At 55.9% G+C, this 20,408-nt stretch overlaps 2 protein-coding genes across 2 annotated transcripts in view; both read left to right on the top strand.

The window, feature by feature from the left end:
* LOC147736541 (aldehyde dehydrogenase family 3 member B1-like) overlaps positions 1 to 20,408 on the top strand; it is a 404,208-nt gene that overhangs the window by 139,896 nt on the left and 243,904 nt on the right. The window lies entirely within an intron of this gene.
* The window catches only part of LOC147736542 (aldehyde dehydrogenase family 3 member B1-like), a 288,913-nt gene that overhangs the window by 258,321 nt on the left and 10,184 nt on the right, over positions 1 to 20,408 (top strand). The window contains exon 9 of the mRNA XM_086953282.1: positions 18,533 to 18,632. Coding sequence (XP_086809408.1) covers positions 18,533 to 18,632 — 100 coding nt within the window. The remainder of the gene's footprint in view (positions 1 to 18,532; positions 18,633 to 20,408) is intronic.

The following is a 20,408-nucleotide window of genomic DNA, read 5'->3' as shown; positions in this document are numbered from 1 at the left end:
TACAGTATTCAGAATTATATCAGACGCAGGGGTGCCCATGTGGTCCTACTACAGGAGACGCATTTTACAGTGATTGAGGTCACTAGACTCAGACGTAGGTGGAGAGGGCAACTGTTTGCAATCACTTATTTAACCTTTGCGAGAGGAGTGTGAATATGGATCTGCCCGGGGGTTCCTTTCTCCCTCACTCGAAAAATAATAGACATGGAGGGGAGGTTTGTAGTAATCTCCGGCATGTTAAATGGGAAAGAGATAACGGTATGCAGTGTGTATGCACCTAATCAGGAGCAACTTCCCTTTTTCGATCGTTTATCGGATAAACTGGCAGAAATATCAAATGGAAACTTGGTAGTGGGAGGAGACTTCAATTGTGTGTATGATGTGGGGTAGGACAGATCAACTCCTCCACAAAAAGGGTACCTTAGCCGCTGACACGGCGAGGGGTCTAAGGAGCTGGGCTGCGGGATGGAATTTGGTGGATATTTGGAGGTTGTAAAATACACAACGCAGAGAATACTCCTATTACTCACATTTATATGATTTACACACGATTGGATGTGTTCTTCTGCTAAGCCACATTGTCCAATAAGATAACGGGGGCTGAATATCTGGGTAGGTCCCTTTCTAATCATAGTCCCCAACTCTTGCGATTTACACCCACCCCTGAGAGGATTCCCATCCCCTTGTGGAGGCTACATTATTAGAGGATGATGGATAGAGGATGATGGATTCCCCCAACTCCTTTCTGCAGCTTTGGGACACTATTTTACGGAAAATCAAGGGACAGCAAGCTCCTCATTAGTAGAATGGGAAGCGTTTAAAGTAGTGATCCGGGGACACTGTATGGGACAGAAGGAGGGACACCGAAGGATGGTGACCCAGGAATTGGATGATTTAGAGGGAACAATTCTGACACTGGATAGAGAAATTGCAGGTGGGTCTTGTTCGCAGGGTAAATTGGCAGACGTGAAAAGACTCTAAAATTCCACATGGGATAGATTGAGAGCATTCAAAGCCTATCAATCGAAACAACACATGGAGGGAGATAAAGCTGGACGATTGCTGGCCTGGTTGATTAAGCCAGAAAACAGGGGTACACCTATTCCCAGTATAATGGACACACAGGGCCAGATACTTTCCTCTCCAAGGACTATTAACGCTGGGTTTCGAACTTATTATGAGTTGCTTTATGAGTTGCCGGAGGTGAGCCGAGAAGGAGAACTACTTTTATATCTCGAGGGCTTGAGACTGCCAAGCTAAAACTGCGACACCGCAACCTCGTTGGCACTACCGGTTAAAGCGGAAGAAATTAGAGGGGCTAGAGGGAAAACACCGGGACCTGATGGCCTCCATGCTGAATTTTATGCTACCTTTGTAGATATTCTAACTCCAAAACTACAACAGGTGTATGCCATTGCACTTAAAGAACAGCAACTACCGCCCTCAATTAGAGAGGCATTGTTGAACCAAAAACACTCATGCTCACTTGACTGAGTTTCGACCACTATCCATTTTAAATATGGATTATAAGATACTGAGCAAGGCACTGGCGACGAAGCTCTTGCCTCATATGAGGCGCTTGGTTCATGAAGACCAGAACGGTTTTATTCCCACACGATCCACCTCCAACAACCTTTGGCGACTATATCACGTCATGTTTCATTCAGATATAGGCAATTTCCCAGATGCTGTAGTAGTCACAATAGATTTGGAAAAAGCTTTTGATTTTTTGCGCTGGGATTTTTTACTGACAGTAATGGGGAAGATGCGGATGGGGGAGGGGTGGCAGAAGTGGATTTGCCTTCTATACGCAAAGCCTCGAGCCTGTGTTCATAGTGGCCACGTAATATTGACTCTGTATCTTATCCATAGAGGCACCAGACAGGGATGCCCCCTTTCGTCCCTGATTTACGCACTATCGATGGAACCATTCGCGGAACGATTTAGATAGGAAGGGAGTAGATTGGGGATCCCCCTCGACGGGGCCGAACACATAATATCGCTATATGCTGATGATGTGTTGATATATTTACTGGATGGCCTCAATGGAATCCACACAGTGATACATCATATTTGGAGACTTTGCGGAACTCTCTTGTCTACGCTTGAATCAGAAAAAAACGTTTGTGTTCCCGCTGCACCCCGCTCTCCAGAGGCCACTAGTTTTCCCGCCTAGCCTAGAATGGGCATCGGTCTCCTTCAAATACTTGGGATACAGATTTATCACACACAAATTGATCTATTTGATGGTAATCTAGGGGGTGCCTTGAGAACACTTGGGGCGAATGTGGCCTTTTGGCGTACTCTCAAAATGCCAGTCATTGCTAGAAGAATAGCACTACCCAAAATGGTAATACCACAGCAACTTTTATATTATTATGTCAACCTACCAGTTGTGGTGCCCAACCACTGATTCAAGACTCTTGCTGGGATGTTGCGGGATTTGGTGTTGGATGGTGGTCGGAATATAGTGTCGCTGCAGACCATGAACCTCCCATAGGCAAGCAGAGGACTAGGGGCCCCTGACTTTGAGGTTTACTATCTAGTGGCCCAGCTCCAGTGGCTTGCTAGATGGTTGGATGGGAGAGACCTGTCTGCATTATCGTTGGATGTATGTCGTTACAACGCATACTTTTACAACGCATGCCGTTACAATGAAACTTTTACAACGCAACATCCATTACAACGCATTCCATTACAATGCATGCCATTACAACGCATTTCACAAAACTACCTTTACAACGCATTCCATTACAATGCATGCTACCTTTACAACGCATACCATTACATCGCATGTATGGTAAGTATTGGATAGTGTAGGGGTAATGTTGGACAGGCCACATGAAGGGCCGCTCTCCCCCGGCCAGACCAGGCCCGAGCCCGGTCACGCAAGTACCACACACCACCATTGCACGTCCTCCGTCCCCTCAGGGACCCCTGCCTTCGAACATATCGACCTCGTGGGCCCGATCCACTGCTGGCCCGCGCGCCCATCCCGGGCGCCATCTTGGACACTCCACCACGAGGCCGCCTGGCCCCCGATCGACCTCAACCCTGGGCCTAGCCAGGCCTCAGACATCCCGGCACCACCATCCACCCAGGAGGTGAGCGGGCTACTTGGCAAGTCAATGGGAGAAAGAGGTGTCGATGGCTCTCCCCCGCCGAGTGCCGCTCGGCCATCGCCTCCCCGGGCGCTGGCTCCACCCCCCTGCTGGGTGTCGGGACTCCCTCATCCCGGACCTCCCGACCTCCAGGTGCGAGGGTCCGGACATCAAAGAACTTCAGCCCTATAACTGGGGCAGCTCCAGAGCAGGAGGGCAGTTGTATCTTGGAGTCGAGAGACGCAAAGAAGAACTCATCCTTGACGGACTACTGGCGCTGCCGTAGCTCTGCCTTGTGCACCTTCGTCTTGCCTGCTGGCGCTGCCGCAACCTTCGTAACCTTCCGATCCTTCATCGTCGTCGGGACCTGCTGGCGTGGCCGCGGACCGTTTGTAACCATCATCTCATCGGGACCTGCTGGCTCCGCCGCGGACCGTCGTTTCCTTCGTCCATCTCGGGACCTGCTGGCTCCGCCGCGGCCCGATCATCGAGAACGCCGAGCTCGAGGATTGAGAGCTATTTCCACCTTTTTGGTAACAAGACTGTCCCGCTACCCTTTTCCCAAACCAGAGACCAGAATCGAGGGGACCCCTGAGTCCAGACCTCCTTGTACCATTCCATCGTACTTAAAGAATTGCTTATAAAGTCTCGTTGAACTTTACCCTTGTGTGGTGTCCGTCTGTGGGGGGGAAGTTACTTGTCTGTACGATCGCTGGAGACGGCTCTCCCCGGAGACCTCTCCCTGTATCCTCGGCCGACCCTCCCGGTCCGTCTAACATTGGTGGCCAGCGGCGCGATCCGAATCACCGCATAATCGTACAGAGAGTAGCTCACCCCACGACAAAATCACGATGACAACTAAAGAAAGCGGAGCAACCGAGAAATTCCAGATGGAGAAATTGGACGAGTACAGCCATCGTGAACTAAAACAATTCTGCATCGAACTAGGTATCGCTACCACCGGACTAAGTACCAAAGACGATTTTAAGCATGCCCTAGAATCTTGGGCAGAAACCGGGGCTGCCGGAACCCCCGATCAAAGCATCGCAGCAAAAACCACCACGGCCCCTGAAGAGCAAAGAACGGGTCTCTCGCAAGACGAGATCCAGGAACGAGAAAAAACCCGGCTACATGAGCTAGAGATGGCCCGGCTCAAAATGGACATTGAACTTAAGTTGGCCGAACAAAAAATCAACTTAGAGCACCTGCGTCTCCGAGAAGAAAGAGAGGAGAAACAGAGACAAAGGGAGCTCGAGGAAAAGAAACTGGCATATGAACACGAGCGGAAACTAGCTGAGATCGACTTACGCAAACAGAATAAAGAAGTAGGGGTGTCCGAGCAACCCCACACCCCAGGGGCAACAGAGAAAAAGGTACACATCCCCAAGGATGTCGTTCGAGAATACTTCCGAGAGGACGACATCCAGCAATGGTTTAAGGCCTATGAAATCGCTATGACTGCACACCGGATCGATAGAAGCGATTGGGGAGCCGGTCTATGGGGGAGATTCCTCAATGAGGGCCGCGACGCCCTGCTACAGCTCCCGGACCACCAGATGACCTCCTATGACCATATGAAAGCTGCACTCCTCACTCGCTATGGCCTCACACCCGAGATGTACCGTCAGAGGTTCCGAGACTGCACCCGCATCCCGGGTACAACTTGGGTGGACTATGTAAACTACTTTAGCCGAGCCTTCGAGGGCTGGATCAAAGGAAGCAAGGTCACAACCTACGAACAACTGTTCAATCTTATGGTATGGGAGCACCTGTCGAACAATTGCTTCATTGAACTCCGCCAGCACCTCCTCGACAGCAAGTTAACGGATCCCCGGCAGCTCGCAGCCGAAGCTGACCGGTGGGAAATCACCAGAGTGGGCCGGAATGGGTCCTACGAACAGAACCGGAACAACAATGGTCAGCACCGTCCCCGAGGAGGAGGAGGGGGCCAAGGACGAGGAAGAGACAACGCCCCGGTCGCCCCCGCTGCCAGCACCACCCCCCCGGCCAACCGGGGCAGCACCCCGGCGCGACCGGGATACCGAGCCAATGTTACGTGCCATCGATGCCAACGAGTCAGCCACTATGCAAACGACCCAAACTGCCCCCAGTACCAGAGCCCAAGACCCCGCCAAGTAGCCGCTGCTGCTCTGGGGGAGGAACAGATCTCAGAGGAACAAGAGGAATATGAACAGGAACATCAAGAATGGGAGCCAGCCGCCATGGCTCTAGCCTGCTTAGGGGGGAAAGCCATGGTCCCGCGGGTCCCCCTACCCGCTAACACCCAGAAGTACAGCCAATGGGTGAGCATCAATGGACGCCGGGCCGAAGCCCTTCGTGACACCGGGGCCAGTGTAACAGCCGTCCGCTGTCACCTGGTGACCCCAGAACAGTATCTACCAAACATTCTCTGCCCTGTACGTTCCGCCGATAACTCGGAAAGTCTGTGCCGGATGGCCTGCGTCCCCTTCGAATGGGGAGGGGTCGCCGGCATGTTGAAGGTAACGGTCCGAGACGATGCCCCCGTAGACTGCCTCCTGGGGAATGACCTTGAAAGCTCTCCGTGGGCAGCCGTAGAACGAAGAGAACACCTGGGGATGTTAGGCGTCCCGGACTGGGCGTGTGTCACCACCCGGTCCATGGCCGCCCGTGCCAACCCCCGCCCAGAGGAACCCGAATGGCCGGCGCCGCCGCCTCCGGTCGCCCCGGCCGAAACCACCGACCGTGACGTCCCCCCAGAACCAGCTCAACCTCCAGACCTCGCTAACCTCGACCAGTGGCCTCAAGAGGGGGGGCCCACGCAAGAACAATTTCGCCAAGAACAGAAGACCTGTCCCTCCCTCGAGGGACTCCGCCAGCAAGCGCTCGCCCAAAGCGCAGGGGATACCTCCGGAACACACTGGATCTACTGGGACAATGATCTGCTGTACAGTGAGCAAAGAATCGCGGAGCTAGGGGCCAGCCGAGTACTAGTGGTGCCCCTCCGTTTTAGAGACTTTCTGCTAAACCTGGCCCACGATGTCCCCCTGGCGGGCCACCTGGGTCAAGATAAAACCTACAGTCGTCTGGTGACCCACTTCTTCTGGCCCAAAATGAGGAACGATGTACACCAGCATTGCCGATCTTGCCCCACGTGCCAAGCCAGTGGAAAGAGCGGCCGCAAACTAAAAGCCCCCCTGCAACCTTTTCCCGTGGTCACCACCCCGTTTGAGAGGGTCGGGATCGACATCGTGGGGCCCCTGGACCCGCGTACAAAACAAGGCCATCGATTCATCCTGGTACTAGTGGACCACGCCACCCGCTACCCCGAGGCTGTTCCCCTGCGAACTGTGACAGCCCCGGTAGTCGGCCGGGCTCTAATGGGGATCTTCTCCCGTGTGGGCTTCCCCCGAGAAGTCGTCAGCGACAGAGGCACGAACTTTATTTCTAAATATATGAGGTCCCTCTGGCAACAGTGCGGGGTTACCTACCGATTCACGACCCCCTATCACCCTCAAGGAAACGGACTCGTTGAGCGGTTCAACCGCACGCTCAAAGGGATGATCGGGGGGTTGGAAGAGCCCCTCCGTCGCCAGTGGGATGTGCTGCTGCCGTGCCTCCTCTTCGCATATCGGGAGGTCCCCCAGAAGTCCCTGGGCTTCAGCCCGTTTGAACTGCTGTATGGACACCCAGTACGGGGGCCACTCAGCCTAGTCAAGGAAGGCTGGGAGATGCCCCCTCTCAAGAACCCACCAGATGTCTTCCGGTACCTCCTAACCCTCCGCAACCAGACCCGGCGGTTCAGAGAGCTGGCAAAAGCCAACCTAGAGGCCAGTCAAGAGGACATGAAAAAGTGGTATGACCGGAATGCCTCCTCCATCGAATTTGAACCTGGGCAACAGGTGTGGGTGATGTCCCCCACCGAACCCTGCGCCCTGCAAGACAAGTGGACGGGGCCCTTCAAAGTAGTCGAGCGCAAGGGTCCTGCCACCTATCTCATCGACATGGAATCTTCCCGGAACCCCCTCCGGGTCCTCCACGCTAACAGACTGAAGCCCCACTTTGTGCGTTCAGAACTCAGCCTCCTGATGGCCACAGACAATGGGGCTGAAGAAGACGCCGAGCCCCTCCCTGACCTCCTACGGACTCGGGAGAAAGACGGCTCCGTGGATGGGGTCCGACTCTCAGAGGCCCTCACCCGAGAGCAACGCCAGGAGTGTCGAGTCCTCCTGTCACAGTTCGCCAGCCTGTTCTCCCTCACCCCAGGTGTCACTTCCTGGTGTGTGCACGATGTGGACACGGGGGACAGCCCCCCTATCCGCCACCGGGCCTACCGTGTGCCAGATCGGGTACGGGCCTGCGTCCAGGAAGAGGTAGCAAAAATGCTCACGCTCGGGGTCATCGAGCCCTCAGACAGCCCCTGGGCCAGCCCTGTAGTACTGGTCCCCAAAGCGGCCGCCCCAGGCACCACACCGGAACTCCGGTTCTGCGTTGACTACCGGGGCTTGAATGCGGTCACCCGAACAGACGCACATCCCATCCCCCGGGCAGACGAACTAATTGACCGCCTGGGAGCTGCCCGCTACCTCAGTATTTTCGACCTGACGGCGGGCTACTGGCAAATCGGCCTCACACCCCGGGCCCAAGAACGTTCTGCCTTTTCCACCCCCGATGGCCATTACCCTTTCAAGGTCATGCCCTTCAGCATGAAGAATGCTCCCGCAACATTTCAGCGGCTCGTCAATCAGGTCCTGGCGGGGCTCGAAGGGTTCAGCGCCGCCTACCTAGACGACATCGCTGTATACAGCCACCATTGGTCCGAGCACCTCCACCACCTCCGAGCAGTGCTACAAGCCCTTCAGCAAACTGGCCTCACGATCAAGGCCAGCAAATGTCAAATTGGTCAAGGGTCTGTAACCTACCTCGGACATCAGGTGGGAAGCGGCCTGGTGGCCCCTCTGCAGCTCAAAATTGCCGCCATCCAGTCCTGGCAGCCCCCCATCACCCAGACCGAGGTACGAGCCTTCCTGGGCCTCACGGGCTATTACCGAAGGTTTGTGAAAGACTATGGTACTATAGTGGGGCCCCTCACAGAACTCACGTCCAAAAATCAACCCAAGAAAGTCAACTGGACCGCAGATTGTCAAACAGCATTCGAACAATTGAAAGCCGCCATGTGTTCCGCCCCTGTGCTCCAGGCCCCCGACTACAGCAGGGAGTTCGTCGTCCAGACGGATGCCTCCGACCATGGCATTGGGGCAGTCCTGTCTCAAGTGAGCACCGAAGGCCTTGATCAGCCAGTGGCCTTCATCAGCAGACGACTCCTACCACGAGAACAACGCTGGAGCACCATAGAGAGGGAGGCCTTCGCTGTGGTATGGGCCCTCAAGAAGCTCCGGCCCTACCTCTTTGGCACACACTTTCGGGTGCAGACCGACCACCGACCCCTGCAGTGGCTGATGCAGATGCGGGGGGAAAACCCGAAGTTACTACGTTGGTCCATCTCCCTACAAGGGATGGACTTCACTGTTGAACACCGGCCTGGGCCAGATCACGCCAACGCGGATGGCCTGTCCCGGTTTTTCCGCCTCGACGAGGAGAGTCCCCAAGAGGATGGGTAACTCTCCCCGCCTTCAGCTGGGGGGGACGCATGTTGGACAGGCCACATGAAGGGCCGCTCTCCCCCGGCCAGACCAGGCCCGAGCCCGGTCACGCAAGTACCACACACCACCATTGCACGTCCTCCGTCCCCTCAGGGACCCCTGCCTTCGAACATATCGACCTCGTGGGCCCGATCCACTGCTGGCCCGCGCGCCCATCCCGGGCGCCATCTTGGACACTCCACCACGAGGCCGCCTGGCCCCCGATCGACCTCAACCCTGGGCCTAGCCAGGCCTCAGACATCCCGGCACCACCATCCACCCAGGAGGTGAGCGGGCTACTTGGCAAGTCAATGGGAGAAAGAGGTGTCGATGGCTCTCCCCCGCCTAGTGCCGCTCGGCCATCGCCTCCCCGGGCGCTGGCTCCACCCCCCTGCTGGGTGTCGGGACTCCCTCATCCCGGACCTCCCGACCTCCAGGTGCGAGGGTCCGGACATCAAAGAACTTCAGCCCTATAACTGGGGCAGCTCCAGAGCAGGAGGGCAGTTGTATCTTGGAGTCGAGAGACGCAAAGAAGAACTCATCCTTGACGGACTACTGGCGCTGCCGTAGCTCTGCCTTGTGCACCTTCGTCTTGCCTGCTGGCGCTGCCGCAACCTTCGTAACCTTCCGATCCTTCATCGTCGTCGGGACCTGCTGGCGTGGCCGCGGACCGTTTGTAACCATCATCTCATCGGGACCTGCTGGCTCCGCCGCGGACCGTCGTTTCCTTCGTCCATCTCGGGACCTGCTGGCTCCGCCGCGGCCCGATCATCGAGAACGCCGAGCTCGAGGATTGAGAGCTATTTCCACCTTTTTGGTAACAAGACTGTCCCGCTACCCTTTTCCCAAACCAGAGACCAGAATCGAGGGGACCCCTGAGTCCAGACCTCCTTGTACCATTCCATCGTACTTAAAGAATTGCTTATAAAGTCTCGTTGAACTTTACCCTTGTGTGGTGTCCGTCTGTGGGGGGGAAGTTACTTGTCTGTACGATCGCTGGAGACGGCTCTCCCCGGAGACCTCTGCCTGTATCCTCGGCCGACCCTCCCGGTTCGTCTAACAGGTAAAATTTACTATTCTAACTCCAGGGGGGTGCAAGAGTAGGGTAAGTGTTGGATAGTGTAAGGGTACTATGTGTTGTAATGACTGCGTTGTGATGACATGCAATGTAGTGTTATGCATTGTAGTGTCATGCGTTGTAAAGGTTGCGTTGTAATGGCATGCGTTGTAATGGATGTTGCATTGTAAAAGTTTCGTTGTAATGGTAGTGCGTTGTAAAAGTTGTGTTGTAAATTTTGTTTCCCTTATCGTTTACCCCTAGTGCTATACACATGTTTCTGCTCCCTAGGTTGCTTAATCGTTGTCAGAGAATTAATCGACTAGGGGTGTTGCTCTCCATGGCGGTGACTTGCTGGGACAGATGCATAGCTCGTTCCAGGGGAACCCTGCTTTACGCACCCAGTATTCCACTTATAGGTATCCCTCAGGTGGGAAGTGGTCCTCCCCTTACTGGCTGACAATTGGTGGGATGGGACGAGGTGGATATAGAAACAGTTGGTGATTGCTACAGAGATGGCAAATTGCTGCCATTGGCTGAGTTTCTGGAATATCACAAACTCCTACCAGGACAATTTTTAAACTACCATAAAATTTGGTGCGATGACAGAATTATGCGGTATATCAGGGAATGAACCGGGTACCCATCCCACCCTACAGGCGCTATTGACACTGGGTTCGGCGGGGCATTTGGTAAAATGGTTGTATCTGGCAATAAGGGAACTAGTACCACCATCCTTGCCTAGACTGCTAGAGCGATGGGAGAGCATGCTACATAGACAATTGGCTGAGAAGGAGTGGGGAAGGGTCTTGAGTGGTCCAAAAAAAGATATCCCGGAATACAGCTTTTAAACTAGTACATTTTAACATTATACATATAACTTATCTTTCCCCACACATGTTAAATGTGGTATATAGCAGGGAGGACCAGGCCTGTGCTAGGTGCTCACAATTGGATGCAGACTTTGACCATATGATTTGGTCCTATGCTTAATAGAGTCTTCTCTGGATCCCTAGCATGCCCCCCGGAGATGTGTCTGCTGGGATTATTTCCAAGACCCAAGCCACAAAGAATAGGGCATAGGTTTATAGATCTGGTGCTCATCCAGGCCCGGAGACAGATAGCTCTTGGTTGGAAATCGAAACATGCCCCGCTGGTGGTGGGTTGGGAGGAGGACGTTACTCGCTGGGCCAGAGCGGAGGAACAAGCTTTGCTTCAAGAGGATAGGATTACAAAACAACGTAAACCACTGGCAGAACCCTGGGCAGATATGGTGAGAATGTGGGAACAACGACACACACCGGATCAGACCCAGATCCCACCCTTGACCGACTCTGAAGGATAGCAAGAGATATTCATCTAGAAATCTTAACTCTTCACTTTCCCCTATCTATGTTGGGGCCTGCTATCCCCCCGCTCCTGCCCTTTCAAACACTGATGGAGATTCCTTAAATTACAATCGCATTTTAGGTGCGCAGACCTCTGATGGTTTAGACTTAGTTGTAGTCGAAAGTTTTTTTTGTATGGTTTTTCTTTTGGAATGGCATGATTTATCAGCTTGGCTCTGCTTGAGTATATACTGCAGAGATGGTAAAGTAGACAGCAACAATGGGCCCGATTCACAGAATGAACTTCAGACTCAATCCTAAACTTACTACTATTTTGGTATTCACAGAATGCACTTACTACTTTTGGTATTCACAGAATGAACTTACTACTTTTGGTATTCACAGAAGTTAGGATTTAAGACAGACTTAAGACAAACTTAAAACAGACTTAAGGCAGACTTAAGTTAGGATTTTGTCTTAAGTCTGTCTTAAGTCTGTCTTAAGTCTGTCTTAAGTTTGTCTTAAGACAAACTTAAGACAAAATCCTAACTTCTGTGAATACCAAAAGTAGTAAGTGCATTCTGTGAATACCAAAATGCTGATTCTCATCTAACCATATGTTTAAATGCCAATAAAAAAGATATTTTTATTAAAAAGTAGGTCCTTGGGTGGGCGGGGCTTTGGCAAAGCGGGGAATAGGACAGCAGGAAACCTGGCATGAGCGTGGAAACCAGGCAGCAACCAGCTGCCAAGTGCGAGAGAAAGGCAGAGAGAAGCTGACGCTGGCAACAGAAGCAAAAACTAGCAGGCAGGAGCCCAGGTGCCTTCTCAGTCTATTGATGGAAGCTTTGAGCAAGCAGAGGCCGTGGAGACGGGCATGTTGTTATATTAATTAGTGTAGTGCACTAACCATCTGAGAGGGTATCCAGGCGCTTGGGCAGGTGTGTAGGTTTGTGGTCCCCAAAGTTCATCTATGATGGGGGGTAGGGAGACGCACAGTAGTGCAGAGGTGTGCAGAGCCAAGGGGTATCTGGGGAGAGAGGCAGCTGAGGGAATGGGTGCAGGGCCCGAGGGTTGGAAGGCTGGGTGGGGAGACAGGGAGCTAGGGGTACAGAGCTCTTGTAAGGGGGTGGTAGGTGGGGAGACAGGCAGCCATGTGCAGGGGGTGCAGGGCCCGAGGGTTGGAAGGCTGGGGAGACAGGGACCTAGGGGTACAGAGCTCTGGTAAGGGGGTGGTAGGTGGGGAGACAGGTAGCCATGTGCAGGGGGTGCAGGGCCCAAGGGTTGGAAGGCTGGGGAGACAGGGACCTAGGGGTACAGAGCTCTTGTAAGGGGGTGGTAGGTGGGGAGACAGGCAGCCATGTGCAGGGGGTGCAGGGCCCAAGGGTTGGAAGGCTGGGGAGACAGGGAGCTAGGGGTACAGAGCTCTGGTAAGGGGGTGGTAGGTGGGGAGACAGGCAGCCATGTGCAGGGGGTGCAGGGCCCAAGGGTTGGAAGGCTGGGGAGACAGGGACCTAGGGGTACAGAGCTCTTGTAAGGGGGTGGTAGGTGGGGAGACAGGCAGCCATGTGCAGGGGGTGCAGTGCCCGAGGGTTGGAAGGATGGGGAGACAGGGAGCTAGGGGTACAGAGTTCTGGTAAGGGGGTGGTAGGTGGGGAGACAGGTAGCCATGTGCAGGGGGTGCAGGGCCCAAGGGTTGGAAGGCTGGGGAGACAGGGACCTAGGGGTACAGAGCTCTTGTAAGGGGGTGGTAGGTGGGGAGACAGGCAGCCATGTGCAGTGGGTGCAGGGCCCGAGGGTTGGAAGGCTGGGGAGACAGGGAGCTAGAGGTACAGAGCTCTGGTAAGGGGGTGGTAGGTGGGGAGACAGGCAGCCATGTGCAGGGGGTGCAGTGCCCGAGGGTTGGAAGGATGGGGAGACAGGGAGCTAGGGGTACAGAGTTCTGGTAAGGGGGTGGTAGGTGGGGAGACAGGTAGCCATGTGCAGGGGGTGCAGGGCCCGAGGGTTGGAAGGCTGGGGAGACAGGGACCTAGGGGTACAGAGCTCTGGTAAAGGGGTGGTAGGTGGGGAGACAGGCAGCCATGTGCAGGGGGTGCAGGGCCCAAGGGTTGGAAGGCTGGGCAGACAGGGAGCTAGAGGTACAGAGCTCTGGTAAGGGGGTGGTAGGTGGGGAGACAGGCAGCCATGTGCAGGGGGTGCAGGGCCCGAGGGTTGGAAGGCTGGGGAGACAGGGACCTAGGGGTACAGAGCTCTGGTAAGGGGGTGGTAGGTGGGGAGACAGGCAGCCATGTGCAGGGGGTGCAGGGCCCGAGGGTTGGAAGGCTGGGCAGACAGGGAGCTAGAGGGACAGAGCTCTTGTAAGGGGGTGGTAGGTGGGGAGACAGGCAGCCATGTGCAGGGGGTGCAGGGCCCAAGGGTTGGAAGGCTGGGGAGACAGGGAGCTAGGGGTACAGAGCTCTGGTAAGGGGTGGTAGGTGGGGAGACAGGCAGCCATGTGCAGGGGGTGCAGGGCCCAAGGGTTGGAAGGCTGGGGAGACAGGGAGCTAGAGGTACAGAGCTCTGGTAAGGGGGTGGTAGGTGGGGAGACAGGCAGCCATGTGCAGGGGGTGCAGGGCCCAAGGGTTGGAAGGCTGGGGAGACAGGGAGCTAGAGGTACAGAGCTCTTGTAAGGGGGTGGTAGGTGGGGAGACAGGCAGCCATGTGCAGGGGGTGCAGGGCCCGAGGGTTGGAAGGCTGGGGAGACAGGGACCTAGGGGTACAGAGCTCTTGTAAGGGGGTGGTAGGTGGGGAGACAGGCAGCCATGTGCAGGGGGTGCAGGGCCCAAGGGTTGGAAGGCTGGGGAGACAGGGAGCTAGAGGTACAGAGCTCTTCTAAGGGGTGGTAGGTGGGGAGACAGGCAGCCATGTGCAGGGGGTGCAGGGCCCAAGGGTTGGAAGGCTGGGGAGACAGGGAGCTAGAGGTACAGAGCTCTTGTAAGGGGGTGGTAGGTGGGGAGACAGGCAGCCATGTGCAGGGGGTGCAGGGCCCGAGGGTTGGAAGGCTGGGGAGACAGGGAGCTAGGGGTACAGAGCTCTTGTAAGGGGGTGGTAGGTGGGGAGACAGGCAGCCATGTGCAGGGGGTGCAGGGCCCAAGGGTTGGAAGGCTGGGGAGACAGGGAGCTAGAGGTACAGAGCTCTTGTAAGGGGGTGGTAGGTGGGGAGACAGGCAGCCATGTGCAGGGGGTGCAGGGCCCAAGGGTTGGAAGGCTGGGGAGACAGGGAGCTAGGGGTACAGAGCTCTGGTAAGGGGTGGTAGGTGGGGAGACAGGCAGCCATGTGCAGGGGGTGCAGGCCCGAGGGTTGGAAGGCTGGGGAGACAGGGAGCTAGGGGTACAGAGCTCTGGTAAGGGGGTGGTAGGTGGGGAGACAGGCAGCCATGTGCAGGGGGTGCAGGGCCCGAGGGTTGGAAGGCTGGGGAGACAGGGAGCTAGGGGTACAGAGCTCTGGTAAGGGGGTGGTAGGTGGGGAGACAGGCAGCCATGTGCTGGGGGTGCAGGGCCCAAGGGTTGGAAGGCTGGGGAGACAGGGAGCTAGAGGTACAGAGCTCTTGTAAGGGGGTGGTAGGTGGGGAGACAGGCAGCCATGTGCAGGGGGTGCAGGGCCCGAGGGTTGGAAGGCTGGGGAGACAGGGAGCTAGGGGTACAGAGCTCTTGTAAGGGGGTGGTAGGTGGGGAGACAGGCAGCCATGTGCAGGGGGTGCAGGGCCCAAGGGTTGGAAGGCTGGGGAGACAGGGAGCTAGAGGTACAGAGCTCTTGTAAAGGGGTGGTAGGTGGGGAGACAGGCAGCCATGTGCAGGGGGTGCAGGGCCCAAGGGTTGGAAGGCTGGGGAGACAGGGAGCTAGGGGTACAGAGCTCTGGTAAGGGGTGGTAGGTGGGGAGACAGGCAGCCATGTGCAGGGGGTGCAGGGCCCGAGGGTTGGACGGCTGGGCAGACAGGGAGCTAGGGGTACAGAGCTCTGGTAAGGGGGTGGTAGGTGGGGAGACAGGCAGCCATGTGCAGGGGGTGCAGGGCCCGAGGGTTGGAAGGCTGGGGAGACAGGGAGCTAGAGGTACAGAGCTCTTGTAAGGGGGTGGTAGGTGGGGAGACAGGCAGCCATGTGCAGGGGGTGCAGGGCCCGAGGGTTGGAAGGCTGGGGAGACAGGGAGCTAGGGGTACAGAGCTCTGGTAAGGGGGTGGTAGGTGGGGAGACAGGCAGCCATGTGCAGGGGGTGCAGGGCCCAAGGGTTGGAAGGCTGGGGAGACAGGGACCTAGGGGTACAGAGCTCTGGTAAGGGGGTGGTAGGTGGGGAGACAGGCAGCCATGTGCAGGGGGTGCAGGGCCCAAGGGTTGGAAGGCTGGGGAGACAGGGAGCTAGGGGTACAGAGCTCTGGTAAGGGGGTGGTAGGTGGGGAGACAGGCAGCCATGTGCAGGGGGTGCAGGGCCCAAGGGTTGGAAGGCTGGGGAGACAGGGAGCTAGGGGTACAGAGCTCTGGTAAGGGGGTGGTAGGTGGGGAGACAGGCAGCCATGTGCAGGGGGTGCAGGGCCCAAGGGTTGGAAGGCTGGGGAGACAGGGAGCTAGAGGTACAGAGCTCTTGTAAGGGGGTGGTAGGTGGGGAGACAGGCAGCCATGTGCAGGGGGTGCAGGGCCCGAGGGTTGGAAGGCTGGGGAGACAGGGAGCTAGGGGTACAGAGCTCTTGTAAGGGGGTGGTAGGTGGGGAGACAGACAGCCATGAGCAAGGGGTGCAGGGCCCAAGGGATGGAAGGCTGGGGAGACAGGGAGCTAGAGGTACAGAGCTCTTGTAAGGGGGTGGTAGGTGGGGAGACAGGCAGCCATGTGCAGGGGGTGCAGGGCCCAAGGGTTGGAAGGCTGGGGAGACAGGGAGCTAGGGGTACAGAGCTCTGGTAAGGGGTGGTAGGTGGGGAGACAGGCAGCCATGTGCAGGGGGTGCAGGGCCCGAGGGTTGGAAGGCTGGGGAGACAGGGAGCTAGGGGTACAGAGCTCTGGTAAGGGGGTGGTAGGTGGGGAGACAGGCAGCCATGTGCAGGGGGTGCAGGGCCCAAGGGTTGGAAGGCTGGGGAGACAGGGAGCTAGAGGTACAGAGCTCTTGTAAGGGGGTGGTAGGTGGGGAGACAGGCAGCCATGTGCAGGGGGTGCAGGGCCCGAGGGTTGGAAGGCTGGGGAGACAGGGAGCTAGGGGTACAGAGCTCTGGTAAGGGGGTGGTAGGTGGGGAGACAGGCAGCCATGTGCAGGGGGTGCAGGGCCCAAGGGTTGGAAGGCTGGGGAGACAGGGAGCTAGAGGTACAGAGCTCTTGTAAGGGGGTGGTAGGTGGGGAGACAGGCAGCCATGTGCAGGGGGTGCAGGGCCCGAGGGTTGGAAGGCTGGGGAGACAGGGAGCTAGGGGTACAGAGCTCTGGTAAGGGGGTGGTAGGTGGGGAGACAGGCAGCCATGTGCAGGGGGTGCAGGGCCCAAGGGTTGGAAGGCTGGGGAGACAGGGACCTAGGGGTACAGAGCTCTGGTAAGGGGGTGGTAGGTGGGGAGACAGGCAGCCATGTGCAGGGGGTGCAGGGCCCAAGGGTTGGAAGGCTGGGGAGACAGGGAGCTAGGGGTACAGAGCTCTGGTAAGGGGGTGGTAGGTGGGGAGACAGGCAGCCATGTGCAGGGGGTGCAGGTAAGCATGGGCGGAAAATCCGTTTCGCTCGCGGATTTTGCAGATTTTCGGTAAATTCGCAATCCGCGAGATTCGCGAATCTCCCGCAAAATCCGCAAATCCGCGAGCAGCGGATTTTGCTCGCACTGTTCGCTTGAGTTCGCGGCTTCCCAGTACAACTTCGCGCCCCGCGAATAAGTGCAAAATTGCAGAAATACGAGCAAAACTGAAACTACTTACCAGGTTCAAAAGTTCAGGCTCATCATTAGTAGCCATTTCCTGTAGTGCTTCCTGAGGGGCCCCTCCAGAGTTCAGTTGCCAGTTGCAACTATTATGTGACCCTGCTCTGAACCTCAGAATAGTTACACATATGCCACAAAGGTCCTGAATTACAGCTAAGGGAGACAAGCAGGAGCCAGGCTGGAAGTTCAAATCCATTAATCAGCCCCTAATTCATTATTGTCAGTTGGGGCAGGGCAGGTGTTGTAACTAATTTTGCAACAATGAAAGCACTTAGCAAGTGCAAAAGATCACTAATCAGGAAGCACTAAGGAAGCAGGTGCCAGCTAAAAAAATATTCTGTGACACATTAATCAGCCCCAAATTAATTCAGGTCACTTGAGGCAGGGAAGGTGTGCTTGCGTTGCCACAATAATGTACACTGACTGGACAACCAGAGGGTGCTGTGATGAAACAGAGGGTGGCATGGGTGGGCCAGAGGGTGGCATGAGTAGTCAGAGAGTGGCAGTGGTGACAGAGAGTGGCAGTGATGAAGAAGAGTGTCCCAAACAGGCTGGACACGTAGAAACAACAAGTTCGCGAAACTTGCGACCCGACAGGTAAGTTCGCAATTTGCGACATTGTACAAAACCCTCGCGAACTGGCAGAAACCCCCGCAAACACAAAAAAAAAATCCGTAAATTCGCGAGAATTCGCGGATTTTGCGGATTGCGAGTTCGCAAATCCGCAAAATTCGCGAACGCGAGATTCGCAAAATTCGCCCATGCTTAGGTGCAGGGCCCAAGGGTTGGAAGGCTGGGGAGACAGGGAGCTAGGGGTACAGAGCTCTGGTAAGGGGGTGGTAGGTGGGGAGACAGGCAGCCATGTGCAGGGGGTGCAGGGCCCAAGGGTTGGAAGGCTGGGGAGACAGGGAGCTAGAGGTACAGAGCTCTTGTAAGGGGGTGGTAGGTGGGGAGACAGGCAGCCATGTGCAGGGGGTGCAGGGCCCGAGGGTTGGAAGGCTGGGGAGACAGGGAGCTAGGGGTACAGAGCTCTTGTAAGGGGGTGGTAGGTGGGGAGACAGGCAGCCATGTGCAGGGGGTGCAGGGCCCGAGGGTTGGAAGGCTGGGGAGACAGGGAGCTAGGGGTACAGAGCTCTGGTAAGGGGGTGGTAGGTGAGGAGACAGGTAGCCATGTGCAGGGGGGGGCAGTGCCCAAAGGTTGGAAGGCTGGGGAGACAGGGAGTGAGAGCCTGCTGAGGGTAAGAGGATCCTGCAGCCCGTGCTGGGGTGTAACAGGAGCCTCAGTGCAGCCCCTGCACCCCTAGAGGCCCTGGCTGCAGGGCGTGCATACCAGCATACAATTGCAAGAGCTAGGTAAATGGGGAACCCTGTTACACTTTGTGAGGCACTGGGCCATCAGAATGTCCAGTGGGCCAATCTATTGTTCTTTTAGTGTCTCATATGATTTTTGTGTGAATGTTTATTACTAACCTGACCTTTAACCCTCTGTGTCTTACCTGGGTGGCAGGTGGTGGATGCAGTCATGGAGCAGACAAGCAGTGGGGGTTTCTGCGGCAACGACGGAATGATGCAGATGTCACTGCCTTCGCTGCCCTTCGGAGGAATTGGTATGACGGATAAGTGTTGTTGTCGCTTGAGCTGGTGGTTCATACACGCGGTGCATGTGTACATGCCTGCACACACGTGGCATTTACCTGATTTCTGTCCCTTTCTGAGCAGCCTGTTCCAGCCTGGGTTGGTTGTGAGCAGGATCACCCAGCCTCTGGTAGATGAATGTCAAATCCACAGCAGGATTTCAGTATGTGCATCCTTTCTGGAATAATATGTTGATAATAATGTCAGGGGTGTCCTAGCTGCAGCCACTTCTAAGACTCCAGATGTACTCAGAGAGTCCTGATAGTAAGTCAAGTCAAACATCACTCGCCCAGGCATAGCTACGCTCAAACAGGCATTTAATAAAACCTCCCCACATGATGCAAGCAAAGAGAAAAGAGTTATAAATGAAAAGGAGAGCGGGCGCACACTACCTCACATCCCAGCACTCAAGTTGCCCCCAAAGCATCGTGGTATATGCAGGGGTGATGGAGATGATGCCCAAAGTCTTCTTGGGTCCCTGTACTACTCACTGGGTGCGCGTGCATCAACACAAGCTCGTCAGCTCTGTGGCTCAAGGGAGCCTTCCCAAACACAAGGAGGGTGGGAGGGAGCACACTGCCTCACATCCCAGCACTCAAGCTGTCTCAGTGCATCATGGTAAATGCAGTGCATGATAACACTTACTTCAGTAGGAGTCTTTAATTCTTCACTCTTGTTGGTGCAGCTTGTGTTGTGTAACTCTGGACACGTGTTTCTGGATTCATTCCTTCATCAGTAGAGAGACTGTGAGCAGCATTGCCAGCACCCCCACATTTAACTTGTGAATTTCTACTGAAGAAGGACAACAATCCTGAAACACATGTCTAGAGACTCACAGCACTGGCTGCACCAACAATGATGAATACTAAAGACTTTCAACTAAAGTGAGGGCTATCATGGACAACATTTACCAAGATGCATCTGAGTAGGATGGTAGAATACTTCTAGCATGAATACCCTCACTTTTTGCCTGCTGTCAGTGTGTTTTTGACTTAGTCTGACTGGGATCCTGCTAATCAGGACCCCAGTCCCTCGTAAGTACTTCTGTACATCCACAATTGGCTACTTGTGTACCCTTGTAAGTCCCTAGTAGATGGTACTGAGGTACCCAGAGCACAGGTACCTCAGGGGTCTCCTTTGGGCTGCAGCATGTATTGTGCCACCAATGGGAGTCCACTTAAATCATGACCACAGGCCTGCCAGGGTGACCTGACCTGACCTTGGCCAGTGACGGTCGCTCCACCCGCCGCGCGGCTCCCCCTGAGTGCGCCCGGTCCCCCCTGCTAACTCCGCGTGCTCGCCGCTGCCCTTGAGGCTGAGGTTCCTTCTCTGTTGTTTTCCGTTCTCCCCTTGTGCCATTCTCTGCCTGTTTCTTTCTGTATTGTGCCCCTGCTGTCTGGGTTCGCCCGCTCTGCCACCTTTTTTTCCCCGCTGCTCTAACCCCGCTCCCCGCTCCCTGCCGCTGCACCCCTGCAGCCCCGCCCCTTTTGCTTCTGTTCCCTCGCCCCTTCCTATTCGCCACCCCGCTCCCGCCTCCCAGCTGCTCCTCCCTCCCACTGGCTATTTAGGTGTCTGTCCGTGCGATGGTGAGCTGTGACCTGACCTGACCTTGGCCAGTGACGGTCGCTCCACCCGCCGCGCGGCTCCCCCTGAGTGCGCCCGGTCCCCCCTGCTAACTCCGCGTGCTCGCTGCTGCCCTTGAGGCTGAGGTTCCTTTCTCTGTTGTTTTCTGTTCTCCCCTTGTGCCA

The sequence above is a fragment of the Lissotriton vulgaris genome, chromosome 1_2 (genome assembly GCF_964263255.1).
Source record: "Lissotriton vulgaris chromosome 1_2, aLisVul1.2, whole genome shotgun sequence".
Lineage (NCBI taxonomy): Eukaryota > Metazoa > Chordata > Amphibia > Caudata > Salamandridae > Lissotriton > Lissotriton vulgaris.
Note: the sequence above shows the minus strand (reverse complement) of the source record. Positions and strands in the feature narration are given on the sequence as shown.